The sequence below is a fragment of the Hyla sarda genome, unplaced genomic scaffold (genome assembly GCF_029499605.1).
Source record: "Hyla sarda isolate aHylSar1 unplaced genomic scaffold, aHylSar1.hap1 scaffold_836, whole genome shotgun sequence".
Taxonomy (NCBI): domain Eukaryota; kingdom Metazoa; phylum Chordata; class Amphibia; order Anura; family Hylidae; genus Hyla; species Hyla sarda.
In genome coordinates, this window is record NW_026610863.1 from 67,394 (window position 1) to 79,811 (window position 12,418).

The window sequence follows — 12,418 nt, forward strand, 5'->3', positions numbered from 1 at the left end:
CAAAGACGACTAAGTGCAGAAACCTGTAGGGGGCGTCACTGCCAAAATATAGAGAGGACTGCAGATATATCACACTGGTTATATATATATATATATAGATAGAGAGAGAGAGATGGCTGCAGATATACTGGTTATATATATATATATAGAGAGAGAGATGGCTGCAGATATATCACACTGGTTATATATATATATATATATATAGATATAGATATATATATATAGAGAGAGAGAGAGAGAGAGAGAGATGGCTGCAGATATATCATACTGGTTATATATATATATATAGAGAGAGAGAGAGAGATGGCTGCAGATATATGACACTGGTCATTATATATATATATATATATATATATATATATATATATATATATATACGAAAGGCAACCGCACTCCCTTAAAATGCAAAAAAGGTTAGGTCTTTATTCACACAAGCGTGAAGGTGGCGACGTTTTGGCTAGCTCACCTAGCCATTATCAAGCAATACAATGAGCAAACTTCTGAGTACATATGGCCACACAGGGCCAGTCAATTAGTGACGTCATATTACAACAATAAAGTGAAAACAGTACATCAAACATAAAAAAAACAGTGATTTATATACAATAGGTGTAGTAATAAGGCCTCCCACTTCGGGACGCTAAAGTGCCGTACAGTTAAAAACTGTCTAATGCATTATAAAAATAGATACGACATAAAAGTGTCCATGTGCATATACGTGATCCTAATTGCCTGGGTGGGGACACGGGCACTCACCGGGTTGGTGCAGAAGACGGCAGGTAAACAAAGGCCATGTGTAATGGCATCCGAGACGCTGACCCTGTCAGCATTCGCTCTGAAGGCGGAAGGGGCGTCGCTACAACTGTTTCAGCTGATTGTTGCTGGGTTACATGTAAGCTTCTGCCTGCGCAGGCGCTCTGAAGCATCTCATTTCTCCACAGCCATCTTCGTATAGGGCAAAGGATCACAGCAGTCTCCACCTGTTCTTCTAGCACAGAGGTCAGACAGGGTTGTCACGGATCCCGTAGACCGCCCTGTTAACCCTTACCTGTCCGCCATTGGTCCCACCGAAATCGGCGGTTACCCTTGGCAACAGGGTGCACAAAACAAGATTCCGGAGAAGTGAACCTATTCCATAATATGTTGTGGCAAAAGTGAATAGATGTAGCCTCAAGCCGTAGCTGTTGGTCCTCCTCCAGAAAAAATTAAAATTGCACATCTGTCGTCTATTCCATAATAGGTGTTGCCCGTGTCCTCCGACCTGCAGCAATATAAAATATAGAGAATATTAAAATTATAATTTACAAAAAATTATTTTACACAGAAAAATATTCATCTTATCACAGAGTCAATGTAACAGGATCTATGCGTTACATATGTCATGGGTGATCTTAAAGTCTACGTTCAGCCCATGTGGCCTTAATGAATTAAGTTCGTAGATCCACCATAGTTCTCTTTTTTTAAGAATAGCTTGTTGGTTACCTCCCCTTTTGGGTCTGGTGATATGATCCAATAACATAAATTTTAGTTCCTTCTCAGTGTGTCCCGCTTCAAGAAAATGTTTAGGTACTGGTAAATCGGTGCGTCCTTTACGTATAGTGTACCTATGCTGGTTAATCCTTGTTTTGGCATCTAGGGTAGTCTCCCCCACATATAGTAGCTGGCAGGGACACCAAAGGACATATACCACGTGATCTGTTGTACATGTAACATAATTCCTTAACTTGTACTTCTTTCCTGTCTTTGGATGTATAAACTCATTACCCTTATGCATATATGAACAATTGATGCAAGAGCGGCACGGAAAAGAACCTTTGTTAACTCCAAGAAAATAAGTTTGTGAAGATTTAACCTGAGCTATGCCACTCTTTACAAGTTTATCCCTGAGATTACAACCCCTCCTGTATGACATCAGGGGGGGGATTATCAAATTCGGCAATACAATCATGTCCCTCACTAAGAATGTGCCAGTGTTTTCTCAATATACTAGTTATTTTCTGTGATGTCTCTGAGTATGTGGAGACAAAGGCCACCCTCTTCCCGGGCTTGGGTCCCCGGTTCTTGAGTAGCTCCTGTCTCTCCATACTTGATACTTTTGATCTACAATTGTTTATCAAATGTTTAGGGTAACCTCTTTTAATGAAATTTCGTGTCATTGTGTCCAATGCCCGGTTTATGTGTTGGTTGTCACTAATGATACGTTTATGGGTGATTACTGTCGAACCTTAATGTTGAGTTGTAATCCGTTTGTTTTATGTAAATATCTGTATGCAGTTGGTGTCCTGTGATGATAACGTTAGTGTCCAGGAAATTTACTGTAGTGGAAGAAAAGCGGTCCAGGCTCTACAGGGGGGGCCGGCACTATGTTATTTATTGCAGGAGCTCGTGCTGCTCGGCCGCATCTTGTGCTGGGCAGCCGAGCTCTTGCTGTACTAAGGTAAAACTTCATTATTCCAAAGGGTTAATGTATAACTCTTAAATTTTACAAGTTTTAAGGCTCTCTTCTCAGCCTGTCTTTTTTCAGATGTCTGAAATTGGCAGGAAGAAAAGGAGCAAAAGCAAACATAGATGCTGTTGTTCCTGTGATGAACCATTACCAGATGAATTTCCATTTGACAACTGTGATTTCTGCTATTAGAGGTCTAATTCAGCAGACATGGAGAATAAAGTGAAGAGATGCATTAGCTGTCTGCAACTGTTGCATGAGAATTGGCCATCTAATTTATGTATAGAGTGTTCCCCGCCTGATAAGGCGGAGTTTGAGGATGAAGCTAGAAGCTTTTTTTCATGGATGCGGAAACACATGGCGGTTCCTAATGCGGTGTCTAAAAAACGGCATGTTAAAAGGATAAGATCTTCTCATCCTCCTCTTCATCTGAGTCTGAGCCTAAAAAAGCTAGAACATCTAAACATAAAAAGATTTTATCTTCCTCTTCTGAGAGTTCTGCCGGTCCATCCTACAAGAAGAAGAAGAAGTTGTATGAAAAGGGTTCTTCCACCTCCAGTTCCTCTTCTTATGCTTCCTCCTCATCCGATTCAGACTCTGATGAAGTGTCAGAGGATTACTACCTGTTTAAAACAGAAGGGGCAGAGAAGTTAATAAAAAAGTTGAAAAGGAGTATTGAAACAGGAAAACATGAAAAGTCAGTAAAAAATAAGGAAAGCCTGTTCTATTTTCCAAAAAGAAAATCCACTGTCTTACCGGGTCACCAGGTGTTACAAAATATAATGGAAAAAGAATGGAAAAGACCAGACAAGCATTCAGACATGGGATCCAGATTTAGAAAAATGTATAGGTTGGATCCCTCTGTATCCGAAGAATGGGAATTACCTGGCAAAGTGAATCAAGCGGTGACCAGGGTATCTAAGACTGCTTTTTTCCCTTCAGATGAGTCGGTTTTGCTAAAAGACGTGATTGATAAAAAGGCGGAAACCCTTTTAAAATGGGTTCATGGTAGTATGGCCGCTTTAAATAAAGCAGCATTGTCTACTGTACCAGTCTCAAAAGCTGTTAGGTTATGGCTAAGCCAGTTGTCTAGTGACCTGAAAGAGAAAAAAAATCGCCGAGTTAAAGATCATCTGTTCTCACTTAAAGCAGCAGCCGAGTTCTTGTGCGATTTCTCGCTGGATGTAGTAAAAATCGCGTCCAAATCTATGGCGGTGGCCAATTCAGTCCGGAGTGTGGTCTGGCTGAGACCTTGGTCCGGTGATAATTTTACGACGACACATTTTTGTGCTTTCCCATACGAACCTGGCCAGCTGATTGGTAGACAATTAGACAAGGTCTTGAAAGAAAACAAGTTCTAGTATTACTGCAATTCTTTTCACAAACCATTCAGGGGGCCATGGACTCGGAAAGGAAAAGGTAATTTTCTGAGGAAACTATTTCAAGAAAAGTCAGAACATATCGTCCAAGGTTCCAGGCCAAGGGAAATAAAAAAAAAACAACGGGTCCAACCAGTCAGAAGCCGGATTTCTGACGCCAGGGGTGTGATTCTTGTGGGGGAAAGGCTGTCAAGATTCATAAGAAGATGGGAAGAAGTCACCACAGATGCCTGGGTATTAAACATTGTACGAGCAGGGTATGCTCTAGAGTTTCGCCATCCTCCAAGAGACAGATTTTTTATCAAGACAGACAAGGATAAGAGAGTCCTTCCCTTACTAGCAGAGTTTCTGGCCAAGGAGGCCTTAGAACCAGTACCAGAAGAAGAAAAATTTCAAGGAGTGTACTCCAGACTGTTTGCGGTGCCAAAGCCAGATCAGAAATGGAGGTTAATAATAGATCTCAGATTCCTAAACAAAAATCTTCTTATAAAGACAAAATTCAAAATGGAGACCATAAGATCCGTCTACAGTTTAGTCCGGTCCGGAGAAGTAATGGCTTCGCTAGACTGAAAAGATGCGTATTTGCACATTCCGATCAGACAAGAATTCAGAAGGTTCCTAAGGGTCGCAGTAAAATCAGGAAAGAATGTGTTGCATTTCCAATTCCGAGCATTACCTTTTGGTATATCACTTGCACCGAGGATATTTACCAAGGTCGTTATTGTTCTGGTTGCGGCCCTACGCCTTCAAGGCATAAGATTCGTCCCATATCTGGACGATTGGCTTGTCATAGCCAGCACACCATAAATATTGCACGTTCACGTTCAGACATGCAAACAGTTGCTAACAAGAGTGGGGTTTCTCTTAAACACCCAAAAGTTTCTAGGGATGATCATAGATCTGCATCAGATGAAAATTTTCCTCCCAGCGCTGAAGATTTCTCAGATCAGGACAGCTATCCAAAGTCTTTACCATATACCAGTTGTGTCAGTCAGGAAAGCTATGAGCCTGTTAACAGCGGCGATAGAAGCGGTCCCATGGGCAAAAGCCCATTTCAGAGACCTACAAGCAGAGATTATTTCGGCCAGTTTGCATCTTCGGTCATTGGACTCACGGATGAAGATATCCCTAGAGGTACGGAGGAAATTGCTATGGTGGACAACCACATCCAATTTGGAGAAGGGGAAAAGTTTTCTCAGTTACCATCAGGTAATCACCACCACAGATGCCTCTGCCATAGGGTGGGGTGCCCATTCAGGGGAGTCATGGATCCAAGGCCGGTAGGCACCCAGTGTGGCGAAGAAGTCATCAAACTTCAGAGAGTTGAAGGCAATCCAGCTAGGCCTCCTCAACTTCGCTCCCTTTGTGCGAGGAAAATCGGTCTTATAGAAGGCCACGGTCGCATTGTCTGTCTGCAATATCAACAAGCAGGGCGGTACGCGTTGTCAAGCACTCCAACGTCTCTGTGCGAAGATCATGCAGTGGGCAGAAGGCACGGTTTCAGACCTGCGAGCAGTACACATAAAAGGGGATCACAATCAACAAGCGGATCTTCTCAGTCAAGAGACCCTACAAGCAACAGAGTGGTCATTGAACCAAAAATATTTGGATATGATTACAGACAAATGGGGAGTTCCAGAGTTGGACCTCATGGCGACACGAGAAAATTGCAAATTGGAAGCTTTCGGTTCTCTCAGGAGACAGGATTGTCCAGATGTGCTCAATACATTCTCGTTACCATGGAGGAACAGATTTCTTTATATCTACCCACCACTACCAGTGTTGCCCAAGGTGCTAGGGAAAATTCTTCTGGAATCTCCATCAGTCATTCTGATAATGCCATTCTGGCCATGTCGAGCCTGGTTCTCTCTCCTATTACAGCGTTCAGAAGAGAATTTCTGGAAACTACCAGTTGTTCCGGACCTGCTCCTTCAGAAAGGATTTCACCATCCACAGCCGGGATGTCTACAGCTAACAGCATGGTTCCTGAAGGGCAGAGGTTGAGGCAACTGGGGCTATCCGACGAGGTCGTTAAGACATTACTGGCATCCAGAAAATCTTCAACAAATTTCACTTATTCCAGATTATGGAAAAAGTTCCAGTCATGGCTGTCTCAAGCAAGTTTACAGCTATCCCTATCTTCCGTACTCCAATTTCTGCAAGCAGGCCATGACAAGGGTCTAAAATCCAACACACTCAAGGTGCTTCTAACGGCAATTAATGCCATGACTGATGGTAAATTTAATAACCAACCCCTCATCGGTAGGTTTTTTAAAGCCCCGAAAAAATAAAATCTATCCATTCATCCTCCGGTGGCATCATGGGATTTGACACTTGATCTTAATACATTAACGTCTCCTCCATTCGAGCCCATTGACGAAATAGGCTTAAAGTGGCTGTCAATGAAACTTCTTTTCCTAATTGCAATTACGTCAGCTAAAAGGTTAGGTGAAATTCAGGCATTGTCATCAAAAGAGCCTTATCTTAGGATACTTGCGGACGGTTTTCGCCTGAAAACGATGCCCTCATTCATGGCCACTTTAGAAAATATAAACAGGGAGTCGTTTCTGCCTAATTTCTTCCCAAACCTATCATCAGAGGAGGAAGAAAGATTTCACAGATTAGATGTGAAGAGAACACTCGCCTGTTATCTTCAGCGAGTGGAAGGCTTTTGGATACGAACATTTATTTATTATACCTGCTGGAAACAGGAAAGGAATGAAAGCTTCGAAAGACACATTAGCACGATGGATATGCACCACTATTGTGGAGGCTTATGCTAAGGAGGGGAAGGAGCCTCCCTATCCACTAAAGGCGCATTCTACACGGTCAACAACTACTTCCTGGGCAGAGAGAGAACAGGTGTCGGTATTGGATATCTGCAAAGCAGCATCATGGTTCTCTTCATCTACTTTCGCTAGACATTACAGTATAGATGTACAAAGCAAGAACCCAGCCTTCAGTACTGGGTGTTGTCTGCAGTTACCAGATAAAGAGATTTCACCCCCTTTTTGTTTCTATGTAATATCCCTTTGGTGCTGCCGTAGGGACGAAGAGGAAAGTGGGAATTTATACTTACTGTAATTCTACTTTCCTCGAGTCCCGAAGGCAGCACAATACCCACCCAATAAAAGTGTGATTTGCATCAGTCGGTATATTTTATTACACAGTGTGGAGAGTGTCTGGGGATGCTATATAGGACTGGGGGGGGTTCTGTTCTAATTAATTATGTTAATTCTAGATGGGCGGTCCTGGTGGGCGGACTGGAGACTGGAATATCCCTTTGGTGCTGCCTTCGGGACTTGAGGAAAGTAGAATTACGGTAAGTATAAATACCCACTAATATATCATATATATATATATATATAGATATAGATATAGATATAGATATATAGATATATAGATATATAGATATATAGATATAGATATATAGATATATAGATATATAGATATATAGATATAGATATATATATATATATATATATATATATAGATATAGATATCTGCAGATATATCACACATTATGGGTGTCAGGTCCGAGCATTCCTAGATGAACAGTTTCCTGGAAAGTGGATTGGTCGTCGTGGGCCAGTTGAATGGCCCCCAAGGTCTCCCGATCTGACCTCCTTAGACTTTAATCTTTGGGGTCATCTGAAGGCAATTGTCTATGCTGTGAAGATACGAGATGTGCAGCACCTGAAACTACGGATACTCGAAGCCTGTGCTAGCATTTCTCCTGCAGTGTTGCTATCAGTGTGTGAAGAGTGGGAGAAGAGGGTTGCATTGACAATCCAACACAATGGGCAGCACATTGAACACATTTTATAAGTGGTCAGAAATTTGTAAAGAACTCGTGAAAGAATAAAGTTACGTTAAAACCAACCACATCATTGTTTTTCTTGTGAAATTCCCAATAAGGTTGATGTGTCACATGACCCTCTTCCTATTGAAAAAACAAAAGTTGGATTCAAAATGGCCGCCATGGTCACCACCCATCTTGAAAAGTTTCCCCCCCTCACATATACTAATGTGCCACAAACAGGAAGTTAATATCACCAACCATTCCCATTTTATTAAGGTGTATCCATAGAAATTGCCCACCCTGTATATATATAGAGATGACTGCAGATATATCACACTTGTTAAATATATATATATTGGGGATCAAAAGTTTGGGCACCCCAGGTAAAAAATTGTATTAATGTGCATAAAGAAGCCAAGGAAAGATGGAAAAATCTCCAAAAGGCATCAAATTACAGATTAGACATTTTTATAATATGTCACCAAAAGTTACATTTTATTTCCATAATTTACACTTTCAAAATAACAGAAAACAAAAAAATGGCGTCTGCAAAAGTTTGGGCACCCTGCAGAATTAATATCTTGTACTGCCCCCTTTACAAAGCTGAGACCTGCCAGTGTCATGGATTGTTCTCAATCATCATCTGGGAAGACCAGGTGATGTCAGTCTCAAAGGTTTTAAATGCCCAGACTCATCTGACTTTGCCCCAACAATCAGCACCATGGGTTCTTCTAAGCAGTTGTCTAGAAATCTGAAACTGAAAATAGTTGACGCTCACAAAGCTGGAGAAGGCTATAAGAAGATAGCAAAACGTTTTCAGCTGTCAATATCCTCTGTTCGGAATGTAATTAAGAAATGGCAGTCATCAGGAGCAGTGGAAGTTAAAACAAGATCTGGAAGACCAAGAAAAATATCAGACAGAACAGCTCGCGGGATTGTGAGAAAAACAATTCAAAACCCACGTTTGACTGCACAATCCCTCCAGAAAGATCTGGCAGACACTGGAGTTGTGGTACACTGCTCCACTATAAAGAGATACTTGTACAAATATGGTCTTCATGGAAGATTCCTCAGAAGAAAACCTCTTCTATGTCCTCACCACAAAAATCAGCGTATGAACTTTGCAAATGAACATATAGACAAGCCTGATGCATTTTGGAAACAAGTTCTGTGGACCGATTAGGTTAAAATTTAACTTTATGGCCGGAATGAGCAAAGGTACATTTGGAGAAGAAGGGGAACAGAATTTAATGAAAAGAACCTCTGTCCTACTGTTAAGCATGGGGGTGGATAAATCATGCCTTGGGGTTGTATTGCAGCCAGTGGCACAGGGAACATCTCACGAGTAGAAGGAAAAATGGATTCAATAAAATTCCAGCAAATTTTGGATGCTAACTTGATGCCATCTGTGAAAAAGCTGAAGTTAAAGAGAGGATGGCTTCTACAAATGGATAATGATCCTAAACACACCTCGAAATCCACGGGGGATTACATCAAGAGGCGTAAACTGAAGGTTTTGCCATGGCCTTCACAATCTCCTGACCTCAACATCATTTGAAAATCTATGGATAGAACTTAAAAGAGCAGTGCGTGACAGACAGCCCAGAAATCTCAAAGAACTGGAAGACTTTTGTAAGGGAGAATGGGCAAAGATACCTCAAACAAGAATTGAAAGACTCTCGGCTGCTACAAAAAGCGTTTACAAGCTGTGATACTTGCCAAAGGGGCAGTACAAGATATTAACTCTGCAGGGTGCACAAACTTTTGCAGACGCCATTTTTTCGTTTTCTGTTATTTTGAAAGTGTAAATGATGGAAATAAAATGTAACTTTTGGTGACATATTATAAGAATGTCTAATCTGTAATTTGATGCCTTTTGGAGATTTTTCCATCCTTCCTTGGCTTCTTTATGCACATTAATACTAATTTATACCTGGGGTGCCCAAACATTTGATCCCCACTGTAAAGACCGGGATATATCGTACAGCGTAAGGACCGGGACATATCGTACAGCGTAAGGACCGGGACATATCGTACAGCGTAAGGACCGGGACATATCGTGCTGTGTAAGGACCAGGACATATGGTGCTGTGTAAGGACCAGGATACATCTACTGTGTAAGGACCGGGATATATCGTGCTATGTAAGGACCGGGATACATCTACTGTGTAAGGACCGCGATATATTTTACAGTGTAAGAACCGGGATATATCGTACAGTGTAAGGACCGGGATATATCTACTGTGTAAGTTCCCACACAGTAGACGATTGCCCTTTTCATCTTATAAGTTGTGCGGGGACACAGATCTCACAGCCTTCTGACCCGCTTACCTCCATAGGGAACTGCTTTCCAGACAACCGGTGCTCAGAGCCCGACGTTCCGTTTCCCCAGTGAAAATGAAAAGCAATAGCTTCATATGTGGAGGGGAGGCCGCCGCCCGACACCGAGACTCCAGTACTGACCGCAATTTCCACTACAAATACAAACACATAAAGTCACTATTATATGTACAGGTGTGATTATTAGTGAGCTTATATCAACTGTATACAGGAGAGATCAGCAGGATCAGTATTAGAGCTGTGTGCCCCTACAGGAGAGATCAGCAGGATCAGAACTGTGTGCCCCTACTGGAAAGATCAGCAGGATCAGAGCTGTGTGCACCTACAGAAGAGATAAGCGGGATCAGGATCAGAGCTGTGTGTCCCTACAGGAGAGATCAGCAGGATTTGTTTCAGAGCTGTGTGCCCCTAAAGGAAATATGAGCGGGATCAGTATCAGAGCAGTGTACACCTACAGAAGATATCAGCGGGATCAGTATAAGAGCTGTGTGCACCTACAGGAGATCAGCAGGATCAAAGCTGTGTCTCCCTACAGAAGAGATCAGCTGGATCAAGGTCAGAGCTGTGTGCCCCTTAAGGAAATATGAGCATGATCATGGTCAGAGCTGTGTGCACCTACAGGAGGGATCAGGATCAGAGCTGTGTGCCCCTACAGGAAAGATCAGTGGGATCAGGATCAGAGCAGTGTGCCCCTAAAGGAAATGTGAGAGGGATCAGGATCAGAGCTGTGTGCACCTACAGGAGAGATCAGCAGGATCAGAGCTGTGTGAACCTACAGGAGAGAACAGTGGGATCAGTATCAGAACTGTGTGCACCTACAGGAGACATGAGTGGGATCAGAGCATTGTGAATCTACAAGAGAGATCAGCGGGATGAGGATCAGAGCTGTGTGCAACTACAGGGGAGATCATCAGAATCAGTATCAGAGCTGTGTGCACCTACAGGAGATCAGCAGTATCAGAGCTGTGTGCACCTACAGGAGAGATCAGCAAGATCAGAGCTGTGTGCCCCTACAGGAGAGATCAGCAAGATCAGAGCTGTGTTCCCCTACAGGAGAGATCAGCAGGATCAGTCTCAGAGCTGTGTGCACCAACAGGAGAGATCAGTGGGATCAGTATCAGAGCTGTGTGCCCCTACAGGAGATCTGCGATATCAGGATCAGAGCTGTGTGCCCCTACAGAACAGATCAGCAGGATCAGTATCAGAGTTGTGTGCACCTACAGGATAGTTCAGCGAGATCAGGATCAGAGCTGTGTGCACCTACAGGAGAGATCGGCAGGATCAATATCAGAGCTGTGTGCACCTACAGGAGAGATCAGCAGGATCAATAACAGAGCTGTGTGCACCTACATGAGAGATCAGCAGGATCAGAGCTGTGTGCACCTACAGGAGATCAGCAGGATCAGAGCTGTGTGCCCCTACAAGAGAGATCAGCGGGATCAGTATCAGAGCTGTGTACACCTACAGGAGAGATCAGCAGGATCAGAGCTGTGTGCCCCTACAGGAAATATGAGTGGGATCAGGATGAGAGCTGTGTGCCCCAAAGGGAAACATCAGCAGGATCAGAGTTGAGTGCCCCTACAGGAGAGATCTGCGGGATCAGGATCAGTGCTGTGTGCACCTACAGGAGAGATCAGCGGGATCAGGATCAGAGCTGTGTGCACCTAAAGGAGAGATCATCAGGATCAGAGCTGTGTTTCCCTACAGGGGAGATCAGTGGGATCAGGATCAGAACTGTGTGCCCCTACAGGGGAGATCAGTGTCAAAGCTGTGTGCCCCTACAGGAGAGATCAGCGGAATCAGGTTCAGAGCAGTGAGCCCCTACAGGACAGATCAGCTGGATCAGGATCAGAGCTGTGTGCACCTACAGGAGAGATCAGCAGGATCAGAGCTGTGTGCACTTACAGGAGAGATCAGCAGGATCAGAGCTGTATCTCCCTACAGAAGAGATAAGGAGGATCAATATCAGAGCTGTGTGCACCTACAGGAGAGATCAGCAGGATCAGTATCAGAGCTGTGTGCACCTACACGACAGATCTGCGATATCAGGATCAGAGCTGTGTGCCCCTACAGGAGAGATCAGCAGGATCAGTATCAGATCTGTGTGCACCTACAGGAGAGATCAGCGGGATCAGGATCAGAGCTGTGTGCACCTACAGGAGAGATCAGCAGGATCAGAGCTGTGTGCACCTACAGGAGAGATCAGCAGGATCAGAGCTGTGTGCACCTACAGGATTGATCAGCGGGATCAGGATCATAGCTGTGTGCCCCTACAGGAGAGATGAGGGGTCAGGATCAGATCTGTGTGCCCCTACAGAAGAGATCAGCGGAATCAGAATCAGATCTGTGCGCACCTACAGGAGAGATCAGTGGAATCAGAGCTGTGTGCCCCTACAGGAGATCAGCAGGATCAGAATAAGAACTGTGTGCACCTACAGGAGTGATCAGCAG

At 43.5% G+C, this 12,418-nt stretch overlaps 1 protein-coding gene across 1 annotated transcript in view; it reads right to left on the reverse strand.

The window, feature by feature from the left end:
* The window catches only part of LOC130347378 (carbonic anhydrase 4-like), a gene marked incomplete at its 5' end in the record, with an annotated part of 83,676 nt that overhangs the window by 2,163 nt on the left and 69,095 nt on the right, over positions 1 to 12,418 (reverse strand). The window contains 1 exon segment of the mRNA XM_056554657.1: positions 9,959 to 10,101. Coding sequence (XP_056410632.1) covers positions 9,959 to 10,101 — 143 coding nt within the window.